The sequence below is a fragment of the Gymnoscopelus microlampas genome (assembly GCF_963454915.1).
Source record: "Gymnoscopelus microlampas genome assembly, chromosome: 20".
Taxonomy (NCBI): Eukaryota; Metazoa; Chordata; class Actinopteri; order Myctophiformes; family Myctophidae; genus Gymnoscopelus; species Gymnoscopelus microlampas.
Window position 1 is genome coordinate 1,255,001 of NC_139957.1, and position 25,000 is coordinate 1,280,000.

The 25,000-nt window shown below is 40.9% G+C and overlaps 1 protein-coding gene and 1 pseudogene across 2 annotated transcripts in view; both read right to left on the minus strand.

Moving 5' to 3' along the window:
* LOC311036945 (kinesin-like protein KIF2C) overlaps positions 1-486 on the minus strand; it is a 2,228-nt pseudogene extending 1,742 nt beyond the window's left edge. Inside the window, exons 1-2 of the transcript in view lie at positions 173-486; positions 1-109 (exon numbers count right to left, since the gene is read on the minus strand). The exon at positions 1-109 is cut by the window's left edge and continues 1,742 nt beyond it. The product of the transcript in view is annotated as a kinesin-like protein KIF2C (transcript). The remainder of the gene's footprint in view (positions 110-172) is intronic.
* Positions 487-6,502: 6,016 nt separating this feature from the next.
* Positions 6,503-25,000, minus strand: part of LOC311035762 (alcohol dehydrogenase class-3 chain L) — a 20,519-nt gene continuing 2,021 nt past the window's right edge. The window contains exons 2-9 of the mRNA XM_084044184.1: positions 24,157-24,258; positions 18,879-19,020; positions 15,808-15,895; positions 15,109-15,328; positions 14,103-14,363; positions 13,410-13,545; positions 8,851-8,989; positions 6,503-7,249 (exon numbers count right to left, since the gene is read on the minus strand). Of these exons, the coding sequence (XP_083900310.1) occupies positions 7,225-7,249; positions 8,851-8,989; positions 13,410-13,545; positions 14,103-14,363; positions 15,109-15,328; positions 15,808-15,895; positions 18,879-19,020; positions 24,157-24,258 (1,113 nt within the window). The 3' untranslated portion in view covers positions 6,503-7,224. The remainder of the gene's footprint in view (positions 7,250-8,850; positions 8,990-13,409; positions 13,546-14,102; positions 14,364-15,108; positions 15,329-15,807; positions 15,896-18,878; positions 19,021-24,156; positions 24,259-25,000) is intronic.

The following is a 25,000-nucleotide window of genomic DNA, read 5'->3' on the forward strand; positions in this document are numbered from 1 at the left end:
AGGTTTCATGTCCAGGGTCTCTCTGAACTCCTCGATCATTTCATAGAGCTTCTGGTTGGGCCGGTAGACCTCTCCAAACTTCCCTTTCTTGGTTTGAGTGTCGGGGGGGCTTCACGACACCATGTTTTTATCCTTTGGAGCGATGGTTGCTCTTGGGCCTCTGGCTACAGGCATGTTGACAATGTTCTGGGCCTCTTCATTCTCCTTGGCCTCCTCAGGGGGAAGATGGGTTGCAGGCTCTCTGTCCTTCCTCACCCTTTTGGTGGCCACAGGTCCAGTGGGGGGTGGGACAGGGATAGGGATTGAATGAGTTGGCTCCGGGTGTGTGGCTTGAAGTGGCGCCACAAACATACACGTCTGCCTTGTCGGAGGACTGAAAATGGTTGGAGGAGCAGGAATCCTGGACGAGCGCAGGCAACTAGAGCATTTCTTGTTGTGAGTGGGACTCTCGACCAAAGAAGTGAGGTGACGCTGGAGCTCCTCCATTGAGGGCACAAAGGTCTTCAAAATCAACCTCCTTCCTTTTGGTTGCATTCCTCTCCGTCCACATAACTGGCCTCATCCACCGACTTCACCAACAAAGAATGAACTCGGCCACCGCTCCTGCTGATCTGCACAGTATGGCCGAGCAGACACCCAACAAACGTGCCTCTATTTCTGCGAGAGGTTAGTTATGCAAAAGTAACAAACTGCCGTCCGGATTGAAAACACCTGATATGCATGAGACCACGGACCCCCATTTGATACACTGTAAGATCCTAATAACTCTTGTGAGAGTGTACAAATAAAACCAAATGGACCCTCGCCCGTACAGAACCGATCCAGAACTCCCGTCAGTGCCTGGAGTCTCATTGGGTATGGGATCAACTCACAGACACCGGGGAATGATCCAGCAATGACCCGCAAGTCCCACAGATGGCAGAACAAAGTTTCATTTTGGCTTAATTGATTTCATTTTGTTTCTAAAATAGCCTGCATCTACAAACTCACAGCGTGTCGCATTGTGACCCATTGTGAGCTAGTAGATCAGGTATTTACATTTTTAGAATCTTTTGGAACATTTTTGAAACTTTGGGGTCAAAAAAAATTGTGGGAGGGGGGTAGATATTTTTATTTTATGTTTTTTTTCTTTTTTTTGTTGGAAAGGTGTAAAAAAAAAAAAAAAAGAATTTATTTGTGAACTATAAAATGTAGTCTTATGATCACTACCAATTAAGCATGAAGTTGCAGACTGGTACTTTAATGGGCCTCTGGCACTGTGCCAGCCACAGCTGGTATGTGTTGACTGTTGTATGGTTGACTTATTGTTTCTAGAGTGCCAATTCTACAAGCACGCCTCACAATGCTTTGTGTCCCCATGTCCCTCTGTGGGGACAGTTACTGACACTGTCCTCTCTCTGTGGGGACAGTTACTGACACTGTCCTCTAAACAGGACGTCCCAGGTCCCATTCCTGCTGGCATCAGCACACCTGTTCGCACTTGGTGTTTAAAAGGGTCACTTAAATACACTTCCGGGGCCTTTTTAAAAATGTATTTGTTATTATTTATTTTAATGAAAATATATAATACTACTACTAATAAAATAAACAGTAATTGAAAAAATACGCCCCCTCGTGCATTAGGACAATATCCGTCACCAGATCAAAGGTGTGTTTTTAATGAATCTATCATGGTTATAATGAAGTTTGACGTTACTATGGGTTTGTATAGGAAGGGGACGTATGAAATAAATGTCAAAAAACGAATCAAGCAACTTAACTCTTTGACTGCCAATGACTATTTCTCGTCATATTTTGCCAAGGCTCAGACTGCCAATGAGTAGAATGGCGCGATTTTGTGTTTTCAGTGGTTTTACGCTAGATGGCGCTGTTTGCTAACCTGTGAGTCGCCATTTGACTCCCAGTGAAGCAAAGAAGCAGCAAATTACGTGATCGCAAAAAAAACAACCTACATTCAACTGCCAATAACTATGGAATGGATGATCGCGACGGCACGCTCCCCCCCCCCCCCGATTCTACGAGACTTGGATACGTCTTTTAAAACGGATTGGACGATCGATCATACTGGAGATAAATATTCTATGATTTTTTTGTTAATGAAAACACTTGAAAATCGCTGGCAGTGGCTTAGCAAATGATGTCTTATTTCTGGCAGTCAAAGAGTTAAAAACTGTCTGGGGTGCTCATAAAAGCCAGAGTACTGTAGATAGTTAAAATGACCCCAGAAGTGTTTTAAAGTTAAATATTCCTTTAAGGCTTTGTTCAGACTACAGGCTAATACCATTTGTTCCTCAAATCTGATCTTTAGCTCCAACTGTCCACACCGTTATTTACAAGTGATTAGAGAGGGTTTGTGCGTTCAGACATCAGCGAAAATAGGAGATCGTAGGCTTCTGTGTGAGTGTCCAAAATGAGACAATGAGACAAACCACCAGAAATGTGGCTCAAATTTGATTCCCAAAAATCAGTTTCCATGTTTTTTTTTGCTGTTAAGACTTGATCAAACCAATCTGATATCAACATGAATAGGACAATAATCAGAACTGGACTGCCAGTGTGAACACAGCCTAAATGTATCTTGGCCAGCAAACTGTCCAGTGGTGGAAAGTGCTTGCGTACTGTACTTAAGTATGTATGTCTTTTTTTGGGTACCTGTACTTTACTTGAGTATTTGCATTTTTTGGATACTTATGACTTTTCACTACATTTCAACGACAAATATACTCTTGACTCCACTACATTTCTAGGAAGGGTGAAAAATTACATTAATTAACTGCTTGAGCACTATTTCAAATATAGTGAAAATTGCAGATCTACAAGCTTGTAAGATTGTACATCTGCTTTTATTGATTTGGAAAATGTCTATTTCTATATATATATATATATATATATATATATATATATATATATATACATATATATATATATATATACATATACATACATACACACACACACACACACACACACACACACACACACACACACACACACACACACACACACACACACACACACATATAGTGAAAATGTGCTTTGTACTTTTGAATACTCAAGTATGTATGCTTGAATACTCTAGTACAACTTTCACTTGTAGTTGGCTCATATTTGAGTATCTATAGGCTACTTTCACTCAAGTGACTGGGGTTGAGTACTTTGTCCACCACTGAAAGTGTGTTTGTTGACGTGTTGGGCTGGTGTGAATGCCTCCAGGATGCAGTGGAGATGGGGCTGAAGTCATGTGCATACAGGTGTTGTCATCATTCTATGTAGCAGGGAATCATACAAATTATAACTTAATAAAGGATGAGTCAGATGACTGGTTGTGAAACACTGGTGTCAAACACACACACACACGCACGTACAAAACGACACATGTACAACCCAGATTTCTGGGTCCGATGTGGATCCTGTGTTTTTGGAGAGTTCGACCACTGCTTACTCGTGTTTTGATTATGTAAAAAAGTGCAATATTTTCTAATCAATTTGAAACATTAGATTTGATTAAAGTGTCTATTTGAGAACATTTACATTATAAGCAAATGCATAAATGAAAATCAACAAACTATATAAAAAATAAACTCAACTTACTTATTTGACCACTTAAGCCACATTTAAACATTTTCAAAAGAAAAAAAACATTTGAAAATGTCCGCCCATAAATAACCTGGTTAAAAATGTGAACACATTGTCAAACAATGGCTGGAATATGGACCAGAAGGATAATCAGGGGGTCTCTACTGTACCTGTAACTTTTTTTACAAGTGTCTCTGGTTGAGATCATTAAATAAGATCACGTTTTCACACCTCACCAATTGGCCTTTTAGTACAAAACACTTCAAGTGGTAAGTCCCAGTAAGCTAACCTGTATCATCTTTGTGTGTCATTTAGATTTGAGCTGACATCCAGTGCAAAGCTCTGCTGTTGAAGTGCAAAACGGTGATCTCACTTAGAAGAAAAGCGTGTAGTGTATCAGGCCTTAATGTACCTTGATTTTTTTTAAATACCAGTCTAGTTAATGTGCATTTTTACAATAATGGGTATTTATTTCTTCTTTAAATAGGAGCAGTGGAGTCATCTTATCAGTTTATTGATTCTTCTGGAGTAATAAATGGATCTTTATTAGTTCCGTATGGCAGAAGTTCATGATGTAACTCTTATAATAATGGTTTAAAAACACTTTGGTAGAGGTTTTGGTTGTGTGTTGACATGATGTAAGTACAAAATGTTTGAGACACCTTCAATTAAATTAAATTAAATGTATTAGTTGCTGTGTTGATTAGAAAACAAGTCTCCTTGTCTTGCATTGCACGGTTAGACAGCTCTCAAATTCACTCTTTTAGTACATAAATGAACCCATGTAGATGAAAAAATGTCAACTTCCTGGTGATTTACTATTTGAATTAGGAAGAAGATCTGGACTGGATCTGCAGATCTGAATGCAGATCTTCAAATGGAAAGTAAGAAAGAAAGGGAGAGAAATGGATACAAACCGGGTTTTGTTATGTCAAATTGTCAGTGTCAGCTTTGTTTGCATTTCGTCACCTTGCTAAACTAATGGCCTAAGAAAATGATATTTTTGCTTAAGTCAGCTCCTCATGACACTGGCCACCTCTGGTAAAATCGCCCATCTCCTAATTGAAAATGATCATGCTGTTCACTCCCCTTTTAGTATAATGGCCTCCCTAGTGTGACTTAGGCCAAAATAGGCAATTTTCTTGGCCTAAGTCACCTGGTTTTGTGACTTACAGTAGGCCAAATTATTTACTGATTTAGGCCATTCATTTATTTATTTTTTGGCCGAAGTCAGATTTAATCCTATTTAAACCTATTTAAATCTCTTATGTTACATAACTGACAGACAGTGTTATTTCTATTTTAAAAAGTCATAATTTGTTATAAACATTTTGGGTGAAATGATTAAGAATGATCATATAGTTTTGTTTTGGATCAGTTTTTTATTTTTCCTGAAAAACTTTAGAAAATGACATAGGCCATTAGTTTAGCAAGGCGACGATTTGTTCATGTGCTAAAAGAGTGACTTTGAGACCTGTTTGTGATGCAAGTCAATGAGATTGTTTTTGGGATATCCATTTCTAATCAATGGAGCAAATTTGTAGATATCTCACCAATAGTTGGAGTTCCATCATGACAAGGCAGCTACACAACCAAAGTGTCATGTAGTTTTCACTCTCCAGCTCTTTGTTGAGGGAAGTGAGGATATTGCAAACAACAAAAAGAGCGATGGAAATAACATTAACCCATTAAGACTGGGAACGCATCTGTGTCATTTTAGATTTATTTGGCAATTCAAAAATAGATCTACAAGCTCATAGTGCGGTACCGAGTGCAGCACTACGAATTTGTAGATCTGCTATTGAAAAATCGAGTAAATGTGTGCAAATCTTTGTATATATATATATATATATATATATATATATATATATATATATATATATATATATATATATATATATATATATATATTATTTTTTATTTTATTTTTTTAAGCAAACTCAAATCTTTGCTTTTGGGGGGGGTCCCTGGAACAACATATATTATATCAGTGGTTCTAAAACTTTTTCATGTATTTGGCCCCGGACCCCCAGAAGCAAAGATTTGAGTTACTAATATTTGGCTTTCAAAAAAAAATATATATATATATTCAAAGATTTGCACAAATGTTCAACATTTTTCAAAAATAGCAGATCTACATCTGCTATTTAATTTCATTGTGTCATCACTTACAATTTCTCTTGTTTATCCTCTATCCTGTATGAGTTCTCTGATCCTGATAAAATGGGTATTCCGAACAGGAAAAAGCATGTTCTGCTCATGTATGTGTTCTTGTCAATGACATGGACCACAATGGAAATAAGCCTTCGGGGTTTGCTCCGTTTTTATCCCTTTGAATTGTATGCATGTCCTTGTATTGTTTTATACATTGTATGATCCTATTTGTCTATAAATGGTTCACTCACCAAAGAGCTGGAGAGATGGGTGGACCCATGTTACTGAACAAACACTCTCACAATATAGAGCTATTCAACGCTTTGCTTGATTAAAACAAATGAATAAATACACCACTTTTCATACGACCCTGGTAAAAGGAAACATGAGCAGTGGTGGAAAAAGTACTCACATTTTGTACTTAAGTAAAAGTATCAATACTGCAATGTACTCCAGTGAAGTAAAAGTACCTCAAAATGTTACTTAAGTAAGTGTACTTAGTTACTTTACACCACTGACCGTGAGATGTTGTGGGTATGAAATGAAACAGAGTGGACTAGAGCAGGAAGTGAAAGCTTTATTGGAGTCAGCGTGGAGTCATGTGATGTATGATTCTCTAGTGCAGCAGGAGTCATGAGCCACAGCCCAATACTCTAAACGTACATCCTCGCGTTCCTCTTCCGCAGAGGAGTATCTTAAAGAAGTAGTTCACCCAAAAAAATGACTTATTTTCTATCATGAAGCCTTGAATTCATGGATTTTTTTGGGGGGGTTTTGTCGCATTCCTAAACCAATAATTTGATTACCGGCGGAAAGATGGTAATGTAGCCAGTAGGAGACACAAAGTAGACTCTTTGAGTCTCCTACCGGAAATACACCCGGTCATCAAATTATTGGCTTAGGAATGCGACAAAAACAAACAAAAAAGCTTCATGGGGTGTGTAATTGATAGAAAATAAGTAATTTCTTGGGTGAACTACTACCTTTAAGCAATATTAGGCTACCTGTGATGATTGGCACAACAGTGATACGGTCAGGAACAAGGCGGAGCCTAGTTCCACAAACATCACTTAAGTGCCAATAGTCACGGTAAAGCACACCCTCGAGTGTAATATTGTGATTATACAACAGTTACCATCAATATAAAAATCGTGGGGCATTTTGCTTTCCCAAAAAATGTAGATCTACAGATCTAAATGCATACATCTACAAGGCACTCGGTGCCGCGCTATGAGCTTGTATATCTGCTATTTTTGGATAGCCAAAGCATAAAACAATGCTTAAAGTGGTTACATGGATGAGTTCCCGGTTTTAATGGGATAATTGATGATCCTCGGTCCAAGTGGCTTAACATGCAAACAGCTTCCGGGGCGAGGAGAAGGCGAGGAGACAGAAATGTGGAGTATTGAGATTTAGCTTGTGTTCCTGTGGATGGCTCTTCTTTGCTGGAGTCATGTGGTGTGTGTGTGTGTGTGTGTGTGTGTGTGTGTTCCTCTAGAACTGCAGGACCACACGGATGCTGAAAAACAAGAAAATGAGATGAGAATGTGTCGCTGTCGACTATTATTCGTTTTTGTTTGCTTTTACGTAAATTGATGTCCTATTAGAGTGTCATGTAAAAGTATAGTGAGAAAAGCCTTTCTACAAGCCCACAACACGTCACGTTGTGGGCTTATTATTTTGTGACTTATATGAATCATTGCAGGTCTATAAACTAGATGTTCAGGCCGCTACGAGGCCTTCATATGAACACTACTAAATCCAGTTTAACATATATTTCACTCATTTAGCAGTTAACATTGAAATGCATCATCAAGGACAAGCACCACCCAAGTCACAAACTGTTCAAAATCCCTACAACGACCGCGGCCGTGCAAGGGGCCCTACCGCAGTATCAAGAGCAGCATCACCAGGTTCTGGTACAGTTTTAATCCGGCTGCTGTCAGACTGCTGAATGAGGCATGAGCCTTGTTCAGCAGCCTGACAATAGGCGATACTGTCCAGACCTCAGTGAAGTTAGCACCCCATATGATGAAAATATGAATACAAATGGTGTCGATTTTAGAATTTGTGCTGGTATAAAAAAAATGATATCAATATTTATATGGTTTTAAACTTTGCTGAGCCCAGCACGCCCCCCCCCCCCCCCCCCCCCCCCAGTTTTTGGCTCCAAATAAACCAAAAATGATCTCATTCTTTAGTGCTCATTGTGCTCTCATTTGTGAGCCAAAAACTGGGGGCTGCTGCCGTGCTGGGCTCAGCAAAGCTCAAAACCATACAAATATTGATATAAAAAAAATTATACCAGCACAAATTCTAAAATCTACACCAAAAATCCAGCACTAAAGAATGATACCATTTTTATTCATATTTTCATCATATGGGGTGCTAACGTCACTGAGGTACTGTCCGGCTGGTCTCGGACCGCTTTTGCTCTTCCTTGAACACACCTGTGGATTACACCAGGTACAAGTGACTTTCTTTTTTTTTTGCTCTCCCTCATGGAACTACTTGCGGATTATACCAGGGTGAGTTCACCTTATGTGGATTATGCAGCCTTTTTGTTCTAGTTTGATCTCCTTCCCACTCCCCCCCCCCCCCTTCTTCCTCCCCCTCTTCTTTCTATGGAAATAACGTTGCGATGGGAACGATGTACGAATTTCACCCACTTTTTTACCTTGTACACCTGTGATGTGACAATAAACCTTATTCGGATTTAAAGTATTAACAAGAGCTTGTGACTAAATAATAATAACTACATTGGATCCATTGGAACACAGCTTTTGTTTCCTTCTTTTTTTCTTCCTGAAAAGTAACAGTTTTGGACATACAAGGTTTCCACCTGACAGCGAGAACATGGAACATGTAGTTCAGTGATTCTCAACCTTTTCATTGCAAGGACCCCCTGTTTGATATGCATTAGACCACCCCCCCCCCCCTATTTGATACCAATCTACGCTGTTAAGTCCTGTTTAATTAACTTTGAAAGTGTGCAAATGGTATTAAATGGACCTGTATGCCATCCTGGCATATTGCTTCAGAACAATAATACAAATGAGAGAGAGGAGAGAGAGAGACACAGACAGACAGACAGATAGACAGACAGACAGAGGATCATACCATTTCCCTGCGTGCATGAGGTCAAATCCCTCAGAGATCTTCTCAAAGGGCAGCGTGTGAGTGACAAACTCATCCACCTTCAGTTTCTTCTTCATGTAGTCCTCCACCAGCCTGGGGACGCTCTCCACACTCTTATACCCTTTAAAACAAAATACAACATTTTTTTTTAAATACGCCTTTTTTGTCCTTTTAATGCGGTGTCAATGTTCCTTATATTTAAATAAGCGGAAGAAAAGAAAGCAAACGCAGTTAGTTTTGTTCACTATTTTTGGGGGAAATATACATAAAGAAAATGTACTGCGTTATCTGTACATATATGAATACTAATATTTTTTTAAACCTGTACTACTTAACTCAAGTAGAAATTTGACAGAGCAACTTCCACTTGTAGTCGAGTACTATTTGACCAGGAGTACTTTGTGCACCACATAATGAGAGGGAGATAGGCTTTATTTGCACATCGAGGCAGACTTCTTCAGGGTTGGGTTTAAAACTGGTGATTTTCTAGGATATTTCCAGGAAATGATAAAATGAAGAGTTATGTTGTATGAGTTTGGGTGGACATTATGTCTGTTTGGGTTCAGAGACAGAGAACGTCTGATGAGCTTTTATGATCATGTTGTGCTTCATTACATGGTGTGGTCTACGCCAATGTTTCACAGCCTTTTCTGGATAAGGGGCCGACTTGAAAATCTCAAACGCGCCGTTCACGGCCCTACCATCTGACGGCAGCCAATGGCTGCCGTGCAAAGTGGTCAGATGGGTGGGCAACGTGCCTTTTCAGAGCATGTTTATTTTAATTTAACACTAACATTTCAATGATGTTATATTACCATTAAACTCTTAGCCAAGACAGGTCCTGCAATATACAAAATATGTATTTATGTGTCTGTCTGTCTGTCTGTCTGTCTGTCTGTCTGTCTGTCTGTCTGTCTGTCTGTACGTACGTACATCTAATCTTATGTATGTGTGTGGGTGTGTGTGGGTGGGTGTGACAGTGTGTGGGTGGGCAGGTAGGTAGGTAGGTTGGTTAATAGTTAGTTTGTTAGTTATTTCTATTTTCTTGAGTACAAAAGGATGTTAACTTCTTTTTTCTTTTTTTTCCCACCCCAGAGAATGATGACCTTTTAACAGCTGCCGCGGCTAATTGAACTTTAGGCCCTGATCAGTTTCCAGCACATTGTGTGAACTGATGGATATTTGTATCACTCAGTGGGATGAATTGGACCATAACTTAGAGCTCGGTTTCCTGGAGGTAGACATGTGGGATTGTTTTATTAAGGCATGCAGCCAAACGCCCACGTATGGTTGTAAATGTGTCACTAGAGCGGAGGTGGAAATGAAGACACACGCACTGATGCACACACACTCATGCACACACTAGAGCACGCACACACACACACGCACACACACTCACTCATGCACGCACGCACGCGCTCACGTATTTATTACTATACTTGTGAGGACATTAGGTTATAGGACAGACATTTTATGAATGGCATTTTACCATTTTTGGACATTTTTACGCCGAAATGATATCTAAAAGCCTATGTAAAAGCTCCCAACTGCGTGGGGTGGTGCGTTGTGAGCTTGTAGATCGGCTATCGTATAACTCTAACCCTTAACTCTCAAGACAAAACAATATAGATAACATTTTTCGTTCTTTTTTAAAAACCGAATGTGTTCCTAGAATGCATAAATACCATAACCCCAAGCTGAAGCTACATTCTACTATACTTGTGGGGACATCTGTTCCTCAAATGTATAGTCGCACACACACATGCACACGCACACAGACACACACACACACACAAACACAAATGACCTTAAACCATTAAGACCGGGAACGCATCTGTGTCATTTCAAGATGTCTTTGGCTATTCAAAAAGATATAGCAGATATACAAGCTCAGAGCGCGGCACCGATTGCCACTATGAGCTTGTAGATCTGCTATTTCTTTTTAAATCTTGAACATTTTGTGCAAATCCTTGAAAATACATATTTTTAAAGCGAACATTTGTAACTCAAATCTTTGCTTCTGGGGGGTCCCTGGAACAACATATTTTGAGATGAGGGTCCGCGGCCAAATTCATATCATTTTGGTGGTCCTTGACATGGAAAAAAGTTTGAGAACCACTGATATACTGTATAGCAACATACGTTTTTTTTTTTAAACTGTCAGGATTTAGAAGACATTTGTAGAATCCCCAGAAGCAAAGATTTGCACACATTGTCATGATTTTTCTAAAAATAGCAGATCTACAAGCTCATAGCGCGGCACTCGGTGCCGCGCTATGAGCTTGTAGATCTGCTATTTTTTGAAAGATTGTGGAAAATATGTGCAAATCTTTGAATGTATATATTTTCTAAAGCCAACATTTGTAATTCAAATGTTTGCTTCTGGGGGTCCCTGGAACGAAACATTTTGAGATGAGGGTCCACGGCCAAATACATATCATTTTGGGGGTCCTTGACATGAAAACGTTTGAGAATCCTAACTGACTGTTAGGATTTAGACATATTTTTTAGACATTTGTAGAATTGGCCAAATTGCAAAAATTGTCACGATTAAAAAAAATAGAAAAAAAGCAGATCTACAAGCTCACTCGGTGCCGCGCTATGAGCTTGTAGATCTTTTAAAAAATCATGAAATCTTAGAAGGACACAGACGCGTTCCCGGTCTTAATGGGTTAAATAACTGAGATGGGAATGTGAGCGGAATGCACCTCCCTCGCGGACGTCAACAGACGACAACAAAGCAGACAGATGGATGAGGATGAGAGGGATTCTTATCAGTGGTAACAAACACAATGGTCACGTAGCATCTCTGCATGCGTCACGTCCACACACACACAGATGCTTTATTTCTGGACTGGATACAAGGGAGACATGACTGCTTTAATGACTAATGATCTCATCCTGAGGTTGGGACCACCCACATGAAATTCTCCACGCATTGCGTGTATCTTTATATCTTTATGTATTGGACTCTCTCTCTCTCTCTCTCTTGGTTAGTGGTTCTCAAACTCCAGTGTACAAATGGAATTAAATAGAGCCGTAAGGGTCCATTTGGTTTCATTTGTACTCTCTCAGAGTTACAGACCCGTAAGGGTCCATTTGGTTTCATTTGTACACTCTCAGAGTTACAGACCCGTAAGGGTCCATTTGGTTCCATATGTACACTCTCAAGAGTTACAGACCCGTAAGGGTCCATTTGGTTCCATTTGTACACTCTCAGAGTTACAGACCCGTAAGGGTCCATTTGGTTCCATTTGTAGGCTACTCTCTCCGAATTACAGACCTGTAGGGTCCATTTAGTTTCATTTGTACACTCTCAGAGTTACAGACCCGTAAGGGTCCATTTGGTTCCATTGGTACACTCTCAGAGTTACAGACCTGTAAGGGTCCATTTGGTTCTATTTGTACAGACCCGTAAGGGTCCATTTAGAACCCCACTTTGAGAATCACTGCTCTACGTCATCCTTGGATGAGCCCTCCATCGTGTCGCCAGCCATCTCCATCATCCTCACATCCGGCTAGCTCACAGTGGAGGAAGAAGTACTCTGACTTGTACCAGTGTACATGTCTCCTATGGCCTGGAGTCGGTTGGGAGGGACACGAGTATCTTCATCATCATGTCTTTGTGTATGGAGCCAAATGAAACACAGCACTGCTGGCAGTTTGTTCCTTTTCACCTCCTCAGTGACCCTCCTTATGGACAAGATCTACCTTGTCCATAAGGCCTTCTCTGAAGCCGCTTTGGTTCTTTCTCAAGTGGGGGTCGATGGTGCTCTGCATCCTGTTCAGTGTCATGCGATCGTATAACTTTGCAATGATTCTGTCATTTGCATAACATAATTAGGCAATTTTAGCCTCAGCCAACAGCAAGATTTTGCCATGAGAAAGAAATAATAATAAAACCACCAAGTTGAAGTGCAACCTCTTTATAATGGTATGGGTTGATACTATAATAGCTCAATGGTTGTTACACTATGGAAATGATACTGGTTCATTAATCCTTTGTTCCAGGTCCAGAGGGTTATTTATTAAAGGAACTGGGCTCAGCATAAAGGTGAAAAGGTTTGTGTGAAATAACACAAAATAAAAGTCTGTTTGACGTTAGCATGGATCAAACGTCCTTACTTATTATTGTACTTTAATCGATTAACCCATTGAGACCAGAAGCCGATTCTACATGTCTCCTAAATCCCAACAGTTTTCTGAAAAACGTATGTTTCTATATCAGTGGTGCTCAATCTTTTTCATGTCAAGGAACCACAAAATTATATGTATTTGGCCGCGGACCCCCATCAAAATATTTTGTTCCAGGGACCCCCAGAAGCAAAGATTTGAGTTAAAAATGTTCGCTTTAAAAAATATACATACAGTATTCAAAGATTTGCACACATTTTCACGAATTTTCAAAAATAGCAGATCTACAAGCTCGTAGCGCGACACTCGGTGCCGCGCTATGAGCTTGTATATCTGCTATTTTTGAATAGCCCAATGTGTAAAATAATGCTTTTTAGCTCAAATCAGTCAGTCAGTCAGTCAGTCACCTCCAAAGGCGGTTCCTTTCCATGTGCGTCCGGTGACCAGCTGGAAGGGGCGGGTGGAGATCTCCTGTCCAGCCGCAGCTACCCCGATGATCACGCTGGTGCCCCAGCCCTTATGACATGCTTCTAATGCTGCTCTCTGGAATGGAAACATAATGATCACACTAGTGTTATACTCATTGAAAACATCTATATATATATCATTCATTCAATCATTCATTCATTCATGTATACTAAGAAAGGAAAAAGACATTTTGATAAAACAGTGATATGACAATAAAGTTGAGTAAATCAGGGGTCTTCAACAGGGGGTCCGGGACCCCCTAGGGGGTCCTCAGAGTTACTACAGGGGGTCCGCCAAATCTTTGTGTGATATGATTTTTTTTTTACCTTAACCACTTGAACCTTAGCATCCCTTTTTCTGAGGAGAACTTTAGCCAAAAATAGCCGATCTACAAGCTCACAACGCCTCGCGCTGCGAGGCCATGTGAGCTTGTAGATCGGCTATCTTCGGCAAAGAGGCTATAGGTGTAGAGGGAAAAAAGAGCAGACCAAGTAAACAAAAAAAAGTGGAATCTGAAACACAATTTTATACAATATAGAGGGGGTCCCTGCTTCATCTCTCTCTCAGCTAGGCCTTGGCCAGTCCTTGGCCTGAAAACGTTGAAGACCCCTGGAGCAGATGGTCCTTCTCACCATGATGCCGACGTTTCCAACACACTCGAAGGAGTAGTCCACCCCTCCGTCGGTCATGTCCACCAGCACCTCCTGGACGGGTTTGCTGTGGTCCTTGGGGTTGACCAGGTCCGTGGCTCCAAACTGTCTGGCCACGTTGAACTTGTCGGGGTTGATGTCCACCCCGATGATCCTGCCGGCTCCGGCCGCCTGGCAGCCCATGATGGCTGCTAATCCCAACGCACCCAGACCAAACACTGCACAGCTGGACCCCGCCTCCACCTGACACCAAAAAGACATATGACAATCAATTCATTTCAATTCATTGACATTTCAATTTGGAATGTTCAACACAGCCATTGACCATTACCGTTTTTCGCTTTCCCCAAATGTCAGCTGTTAATTAGCGTTTTTGTGTTCGCTGGCTACCCGGGTTGCCAAATCATGTGAGTGAAACAAGCGTGGGTGCTCATCCCCCCACGGGTATGGTCTAGTTTCTTTAATTGTAAAATTTTTTTTAATCCCGACGTATAGATCAACACTGTCAGACAGATACCACAGATAGATAGATAGATAGATAGATAGATAGATAGATAGATAGATAGATAGATAGATAGATAGATAGATAGCGGCATGCCGACTCACTCACTCACTCGCTCTTAAGACCTTTTTAATACCTCAAAAACAAAAGACAGAAAGAAAAGGAAAAATACCATTACTGCATCAAAAGTAATCAACCAACTTTAGTACTAAAACGGTCAAACATTGGCCAAATTGTTAGATAATATAAGAAAGACGCAAAAATGTAGAAAATAGCCGTTCTACAAGCTGCGAGGCGTTGTGAGCTTGTAGATCTGCTATTTTCACAATATTTATCTGAGGAACAGAGTAAAACAAAAGTTAAAGCCTCAACTCATACATTCCAAGTGCTTGTCAGGGTGGGGGGTCCCCAGTTCAAATACGATTCTTTTTTTGGGGTCACGGCCTTAAAAGGTTGAGGACCACTGCCCCTAGAGGGGTGACTGACCTTGGCAGTGTTGAGAGCTGCTCCGTAGCCAGTAGAGATGCCACAGCCCAGCAGGCAGACCTTGTCCAGCGGAGCCTTGGGGTTGACCTTAGCCACGGAGATGTCAGCCACCACCGTGTATTCAGAGAAGGTGCTGCAGCCCATGAAGTGGTACAGGCTCTTACCCTTACAGGAGAACCTGGACGTCCCGTCTGGCATCAGCCCTCTGCCCTGGGTCACCCTGCAATGCCACGACATGGAGCTCAGATCAAGAATTGGTACGGACATTGGGTTAAAGGTGATAGAACATGTTTATGTGGGCAAATAATAATACATCCACACGATTTTATTCTGCACCTTTTTTAATAAAAAAGCAGCATCCACACTCAATTCTATTGTGAGCTTTTGTTTGACCAAAAGCTTGCAATAATATTGATGCTGCTTTTTTCATTAAAAACATTAAGTTGCAGAATGCAATTTACAGTTTTCAGTGCAAAATATATTATGATTTTCAAATGATTATTTTAATATTTTCAGGTTCTTTAGAACACTCTTACTCTACCTGATCTTTTGACACAGGTTGGTTTTAAGTTCTTTAAAACACTCTTACTCTACCTGATCTATTGACACAGGTTGGTTTTAGGTTCTTTAAAACACTCTTACTCTACCTGATCTTTTGACACAGGTTGGTTTTAGGTCTTTAAAACACTCTTACTCTACCTGATCTTTTGACACAGGTTGGTTTTGGGGTTCTTGCAGAACTTGCAGTCTCCACACTGTGGGATGTAGAGCGGTATGACCGTGTCCCCTGAGAACACCAACAAACAGCATTCTAAACACCATTTCACACTGCATCTGATCTACAAGCTCACAATGCCATGATCTGTAACGATTCTTAACCCTGTAGAACCTGAACTATGAAGGAAAGGTCAGAAAATTCCAACAGTTTGAAAAGGGACACTTTATTGGGTCTTAAAACATTTTTGATTTTTTTTTTTTTTTTTTAACAGTCCTTTGTATGATGTATTTGTTGTATCATATTTGATACAAGGGGTATTACTGCCTTGGGGTATTACTGGTTTTACTGCCTCCCCCTGGCCAGCCGAGGCGCCTGATGGAGGGGAAAGGAACTGGTTGGAATAACATGTTCCTTCCACGCGCTACGTCCAACCAGGGAAACTCTCCCCTGTCAGGTGACAAGAAGGTCAGTTGGCTCTCATGCATTGAAGGAGGCATGAGCTCGGCCCTGGCCTCCCTAGGTTGGTAGAGGGAGTGTAGTGCCCAGGATTACATAGAGATTGGCACTGGGTGTAAGAAATAGGTTTACAAAATCGTGGGATAAAAAAAAAAGAAAAAGAAAAAAGTCGGTTTTAACGTTACAAAAAAATATATTTTAGACCTGTAGTATCAAATATGATACAAATCGTAAAGGACTATAGACCTGTAGTATCAAATATGATACAAACACTTTTGACATCATAAAAAACAAACTCCAATGCTAAATTTTGAGAGCTCATAAGTGCATTCAAGTTATCCAACACTTATTTCAAAATATTAGTAAAGATATACTAGGAAAACTTGCCCGAACTGCTTAAAAAATAATTGTTTGTTAGTAGTGCATCAACCTCTCCTGTTTAGTTGATGGCAGCCATTTTGGGTCAGACCACCTGAGGCTCTGTAACTACCTGCAGTGCTAATGGTATGGTCCAGGGGGAAGTGGGGATGTGTCAGATATGATACAACAGGTTCTTGGTCCAAGTATTGATTACACTGATTTATTAAAAAATCAGTGTAATGTGTGTATCATATATGATACGTTTGGTGATATAGGGAACGACCTTCTATAATATAGTCTGTGTCTGTCAAAAACAAATCGCTGTCATTGCAACTTAGTAACTTGTCTCAAAGTTACTTTGATTGATAACAGTAATGTTATTACTGTTTTGCCCATTAATAAGATACAATACTCCCTCTTCTCGTATCGATACACTGACAACAGTATTTTATTATTGAGAAAGCACTGTCCAGGTTTATATGAAGCATTTTTATGCTTAGCACTTTGATGTGTCCACTGTCCAGCTTTATACATATTTCTCCTGTGAATTTAATTTGCACTGGAGATATCAGCGAGGGAAATCTTTTAAGAGTTCAGGATAAATGCATAATTACAGATGTATGCCTTTTCATGGGTATGTTTTGTTCTTCACTCACAGATATTGTGATGTGTCATAGATAAAAATGTCTTGTAATACATCGTTTATGGCAGATATGGTGTATTGTGATATCACCATGCTTAGTCGTGGTCAGTGGTGGACAAAGTATATACTCCGAGAGACACTCCTGAGTTAATACTCAAGTATTAAAAAATACACATTAAGAAATACATGTTCTTGTTAATGCCAATACAGTACATTGCTGTATTGGAAATTTCCCCCAAAAATGTGGGGGGAAAAACAATAACAACTAGAAAAAGTGCTCCTCGGAGCACAACTCTCCGCCAGAAGACTTGTGTTGGTTCGAAGGTCGCGAAGGTCGCTATCCCTCTTGTATATGTAAGTGTCCTATCCATCCTGTCTGGGTAAGTGTCCTCTTCCGTTCATTCTGTGTAAGTGTCATATCCCTCCTGTCTATATAAGTGTCCTATCTGTCCTATCTGTCCAATAAGACAGATAGGAACAATTGGACCGCGACTACTTGACTACTTCCGGTTCGAAGGTCTGGGAGTGAGCTAGTGGCCGGATTTTCGGTATTGGAATCTGGCTTATCACAGTGACACATGTATTTATAGGTCGCTATCCCTCTTGTATATGTAAGTGTCCTATCCAACCTGTCTGGGTAAGTGTCCTCTTCCGTTCTGTCTGTGTGAGTGTCCTATCCCTCCTGTCTGTATAAGTGTCCTATGTCATATCCCTCCTGTCTATATAAATGTCCTATCTGTCCTATCTGCCAATTATGTATCAGCCATGCAGCCATTTCATGGTTCCCGTCTTACCTCACTCTGACAGTGGCGGAGACACTGTCAGAGTGATGCCATGTATATATAGGCCCGGTGGCGTCACTAGCCAATCAGATCACAGTATTTCACGTGTCACGTGAGGCTTGACCAATCGGTGTGTCATGTTTAGAAAGTGAAAACGCAGTGATAACAATACTCTCCTGGCGGAGAGTAACAAACGAAGAAAAATCCTAACTGACTTTTAAGATTTAGACATTTGTAGAATAGGCTCTATGCACAGCAGCCATATTATCACTTCCTTCACAGGTGTTACCAATGATACTAATGAAGGCTCTGTTCCATTTAGTGTAGCACAGTGGTTTCCACAACCCCCATAACTCTGAGAGTGTACAAATGGAACCAAATGCCATTTGGTTCCATGTGTACACTCTCAGAGTTACACACCTGTAAGGGGCCATTTGGAAGCCCATGAGGGTCCCTGGACCCCAACTGTAGATATGCACAATATCAGCACCGTGACTCTGTTTGACCAGAATGGAACAGAGCCTTCATTAGTATCATTGGTAACACCTGTGAATGTCTTCATAATATGGCTGCTGTGAATAGAGCCTATCGGCCAATTTGCAAAAATGTTTTTCCCAAAAAATAGCAGATCTACAAGGTCATAGCGCGGCACTCGGTGAGTTTGTAGATCTGCTATTTTTTGAATAGCCAAAGAGATCTATAAAATGACACAGATGCGTTCCCGGTTTTAATGGATTAAGTATAGCCTAACAGTACTCAAGTAAATGTACTTAGTTCCTGTCCATCAGTGGTGGGGTCACCAGTCAGGTACCTGGTTTGAAGTTGGCCACTCCTTCTCCCACACTCTCCACGATGCCCGCTCCCTCGTGACCCAGAACCACAGGGAACACCCCTTCTGAGTCGGACCCACTCAGCGTGTATGAGTCTGTGTGACAGATCCCTGTGGCCACTATCTGAAACAACAACCATTTAGACTCCATTTTAAAAACAACATGTCACATGTGATGGGTTGTGAAACTTGTCGATCGGCTATTTTCAATAACTAAGACCTGGAACGCATCTGTGTTATTTTAGATTTCTTTGGCTATTGAAAAAAATAGCAGATTAGAATTCTGTGCCGCACTATGAGCTTGTAGATCTGCTATTTTTAGCGGTGCCAACCGCTCTATATCTGACTTGTCTGTGTGTCCGTGTGTCCGGGTGTCCGTGTGTCCGGGTGTCCGTGTGGCTGGGCTATAAACAAATATTGATGACAACATCAATACGGGGCTCATCAAAGGCACCGCTTCCTTCACACAGGGTGTGATTTTTGGGGCGGTGTAACCGCCCCCTATAAGTGAGGTTTGGACACTGACCAATCCTGCACCGTGATTGGCCAATAGTCTACAACGCAGTCTACAACCCTAACGCTTCCAGAGTCAATGCAAATCTATACTTTTGCAAAGTTAGCCAATCACATTAAAGCTAGTGTCATCACCACTAGCTGTAATGTGATTGGCTGACTTTGCAAATTAAGGACTGTGATTGGCTAGCGAAACACATGACACATGTGCAGCCCTATGAATGGCAGTATGGACTTAAACAAAACACTTTTATAGTTTTTAGCGGCGCTAGCCGCTCTATACCTTTAGGTATAGAGCGGATATTAGCCCTCTATACCTGGCTTTTGCGTCAACGTTCTGATTGGTCAGGCTCGCCAAGGTTCTGATTGGTCAGGTCCGTCAACGTTCTGATTGGTCAGGCCCGTCAAAGTTCTGATTGGTCAGGCCCGTCAAAGTTCTGATTGGTCAGGCCCGTCAAAGTTCTGATTGGTCAGGTCCGTCAACGTTCTGATTGGTCAGGCCCGTCAACGTTCTGATTGGTCAGGCCCGTCAACGTTCTGATTGGTCAGGCCCGTCAAAGTTCTGATTGGTCAGGCCCGTCAACGTTCTGATTGGTCAGGCCCGTCAACATTCTGATTGGTCAGGCCCGTCAACGTTCTGATTGGTCAGGCAAGGGGACTATTCATGACATCACTATTATATCATGAATACAAAATGAGATGGCTATATAAACATTCAAAGACGTAGACATTCAAAGACAGATAATTAATATTGTTTCTCTAGTGTTTCTCCGTGTGTATGTATGTCCGTGTCTATGTCCAGGTGTATGTCCATCCGTATGGCCGTCCTCTGTATTCTTATTAACTGGGCTATAAACTAATATCGATGACAACACAAACTCCGCATGGATGCGTATGTTGAGTACGGGACAAAGTGATTGGTCAAGCTTCACGTGACACATGGCTATAAACACATTATAAACACATATCGATGACAAAATGTATCAAAGGCGCCGCTACCTTCACACAGGTGTGATTTTTTTTAAGTGAATCACTTCCATCACTGTGATGACCACTGTGACCACACCGCCCACTTCACACTGGGTGTGATTTTTTTTTTAATCGTGATCATTTTTTCAAATCTTTGAATATATATATATTTTTTAAATCTAACAGTTTTTAGCGGCGCTAGCCGCTCTATACCTTTAGGTATAGAGCGGATCCTGCTCTATACCTGACTTTGTCCGTGTGCGTACGTCAACGTTCTGATTGGTCAGGTGCGTCAACAAAGTGATTGGTCAAGCTTCACGTGACACATGGCTATAAACACATTATAAACACATATCGATGACAAAATGTATCAAAGGCGCCGCTACCTTCACACAGGGTGTGATTTTTATTAAAATATTTGCTTCTGGGGGGGTCCCTGGAACAGCGTATTTTGGGATGGGGGTCCGTGGCCAAATACATATTGGGGGTCCTTGACATGAAAAAAGTTTGAGAACCATGCTCAGTGGCGTTTGAAGCACCCGGAAGTCTGCCGGAAGTTTAATATTGGGTCCATTGGGTCTATGCAATGGTCTGCCGAAAGTACCAATATTGGGTCGATTAGAGCGGCCATGGAGTAGACATGGAGTTCTGAGCGCACAAACGGTAGATGCGCGCGCAGTAGCATTTTAAATGCTGACGTGTTGCTATCCCAGATTTGACCACCAGGCAACGGCCGCTTCACTGATCTACCGCGGCTCTGGGGTCCTCCCTTAAGCCACTTTTAATATAGGATGCACCTTTTCCCTTCCTAGAAATGTTGTGGAGTCAAAAGTACAATATGTGTCTTGTCAAAGTCTAAGTATCCATAAATACAAATGAATGTACTTAATTACAGTGCTCAAGTAAATGTAATAAGTTACTGTCCACCACTGAGCCTTAGGTAAACATATTGAATAATGTATGGTGTATAGATTACTGGAGGGTAAATCCATAGGTCAGAGTGGATTATCTGCACTGAACTGCACTTATCTGCTGTGGGCAATGACCATGCCCATGAACACACCTTAATAACCTGATACACTGCTCCCTCACTCCCACTGTTATTATTAACCCTTTGAACACTAATGATGAACTCAGTGGTGTAAAGTAAATAAGTATATTTAGTCAAGTACTGTACTTAAGTACAATTTCGAGGTACTTTTACTTTACTGGAGCATTTGCAATTGTCTAGATAATTTTACTTCTACTCCACTACATATCAGAGGCAAATATTGTAGCCTACTTCTACTCCACTACAATTATTTGAAAACTTTATTTTCTAGTTACTTTGCAGATATACATTATTGTATGATAAAACATACATTAACCACTTTAGCCCTATTTTATACCTCGGCTATTTGAAAGACGCGTTGTGAGCTTGTAGATCTGCTATTTTAACTTTTAAGAATAGTTCAATAATCATAATGGTAATTTGAAATAATCTTGATATCGCAATTTGAATTTATGTCGCCCAGTCCTAGTGTCCGTTATTGCTATTAAGAGTATGATAATGTAACTGTATAAGTGTGTGTGTGTGTGTGTGTGTGTGTGTGTGTGTGTGTGTGTGTGTGTGTGTGTGTGTGTGTGTGTGTGTGTGTGTAGAGAGGTGGTGTGTGTGCGGTCGGCCCTGTCCTGCAACATGAAGATATGATATTGTAAACACTTTGCCAAGTTGTGGTCACATGGGCACACACAGAAAACACACTGAGGGGCATCATTATGTGCAGTGGTGGACACTGACAGTAACTAAATACATGTATTGTAACTGAATACATGTATTTGAGTACTGTACTTAAAGTTCAAATGTAACATTGTTTAATGAATGAAATATAATTTGTTAATACAATTTAACTCATACAATAAGCTCTATTCACAGCAGCCATATTATGAAGACATTCACAGGTGTTACCAATGATACTAATGAAGGCTCTGTTCCATTCTGGTCAAACAGAGTCAGGGTGCTGATATTGTGCATGTTGGCTCACTGGAAACACTCTGCTACACCAGTGGGTCTACAGTTGGGGTCCAGGGACCCTCATGGGCTTCCAAATGGCCCCTGCGGGTGTGTAACTCCGAGAGTGTACAAATGGAACCAAATTGACGGGTCCATTTGGTTCCATTTGTACACTCTCAGAGTTATGGGGGTCGTGGAAACCACTGTGCTACACTAAATGGAACAGAGCCTTCATTAGTGTCATTGGTAACACCTGTGAAGGAAGTGATAATATGGCTGCTGTGCATAGGGGGTGGTTGTAAATTATTGTGTCTCCCTGCTCTTCTATTGAGACATTTAGATCGTGGCAAAGGTCATGTCTCTCCTAGGATCTGTCACACATTTTGACCTGAAGGTCGAGATTGAATTTATCCCCTGAGCAAGCAGGCAGGCTCTATTAGCTCAGTGGTAAAAAATGTCTGCAATTGTGCAGGATACCGGGTTCAAATCCGGGGTAGAAGAGGAAAGTTACACAGGGCAGCTTCAAGCACATTTGAGTATGTGTGGTTTACTCGAGTATTTGTATTTTTGGTTACTTATGACTTTCACTCCACTCCATTCCAAAGACACATATTGTGCTTTTGACTTACATTTCTAGGCAGGGAAAAAAGTACATTATGAATGAGTCACTCAAGCCCTATTGTACTGTAGTGTTTGCAGTGTACAGTATGTATTAGTGTGGTGTAATAAATATCCATTAAGCAGTGTGTCATATAAGTTATGTTAGTATGTAATGTACATGCCTATGCTTGCACTGTTGGCTTATCAGACTGTATAGGAAGGGGGGAAAGTACATTATTAATGAATCACTCAAGCCCTATTGTACTGTAGTGTTTGCAGTGTACAGTATGTATTAGTGTGGTGTAATATCCATTAAGCAGTGTGTCATAGATAAGTTATGTTAGTATGTAATGTACATATCTATTCTTGTACTGTTGGCTTATCAGGCGGGTTGGGGCCAGTCTCTTCCACCTACCCCTCCCTCTAAGCCCTGTGCCAGGCTGACATGACGACACAGGCCACCATACACAATCATGTATAAACCAGAAGTTCTCTAACATTTTCAAGTCAATGACCCCCACATTAATATGTTTATGGCCGCGGACCCCCATCTGAAAATATTTTGTGCCAGCGACCCCCATATAAGATTTGTGTTGTTATTTTTTTTATTATTATTTTTTTTAATAGCTGATCTGCACGTTCGTAACAATATATTAATAACTGCAGTGGATCCATTGCAACAGATGTTTTTTTTTTTTTCCATTTCCTGTAAAGTAAGAGTTTTGGAAATACAAGGTTTCCACCTGACATCAACAATTTCCATGATTTTATTCAATTTATTTGTATTTATTTTTTTTAATTTTTCCAAAAGATTATTAAAAATAAATTATTGAGAAGAATTATTGGAAAAACACAGCCCCCTCACTTATTAGAAGGACAATATCAATCACCAGAACCAAGGACAGGTGTTTTCAATGAATCTAACATTGGTTAAAATGGAGTTTGAAGTCGGGTTTGTATATGAAGGAGGCGTGTGTGATTAAATTAATTTCAAAAATAGATCCCAAACATGTCTGAAAGTGAAATATCCCTTTAAGTGGTTAATTCATCATGTACATCCTCCCTTCCTAGAAATGTAGTGGGGTCAAAAGGTCAACACTTGTCTTTGAAAGGTAGTGGAGTGAAGGTCATAAGTATCCAAAAATATAAAAAAACTCCAGTACAGATACTGAACATAGTGATTACCTTGATGCGGACCTCCCCGGCCTTAGGGGGCGCCACCTCCACCTCCTCCAGAGAGAGGGGCTTGGCGGCTTCCCATGCAACGGCTGCTCTGCAGCGAATCACCTACAGGAGACAAGCATCAACACAGCCGTCATTAGACCAGTGGCTACAGGTCACCCCTGTAAATAATTATTTCATCCACACCACCCCTGAATTACATTGTAATAGGCTCTATGCACAGCAGCCATATTGGGAATGAATTGGGCCCCTTCCTTACTTCCTTCACGGGTGTTACCAATGATACTGATTAAGGCTCTGTTCCATTCAGTGTGGCATAGTGGTTGTCTTATTTTCAAGGACCCCCATAACTCTGAGAGTGTACAAATGGAACCAAATGGACCCTTACGGGTACAAATGGAACCAAATGGACCCTTACGGGTCCATTTGGTTCCATTTGTACACTCTCAGAGTTACACACCCACCATAAGGGGCCACTTGGGAACCAAAATGGAGTGTTTCCAGTGAGCCAACATGCACAATATCAGCACCCTGACCAGAATGGAATGGAGCCTTCATTAGTATCATTGGTAACACCTGCAGGAAGTAAGAAGAGGCCCAATATCTTTCCAATATGGCTGCTGTGCATAGAGCCTATTGTAATTGTTTATAGCACCTTAATACACAAAGAATACTTTGAGAGAAGATCTGTTTCCATTAGGACAGACTGAAAATAGCGTTGTAGATTGGCTATATCTATCTGTGGAACCGAGTCAAACTAAATAAGTATGGCTCTACTTTTACAATTCCAAGTGCTTGCCAGGGTGGGGGTCCCCAGTTAAAAGTTGTTGGGGGGGGGGGGGGGTTC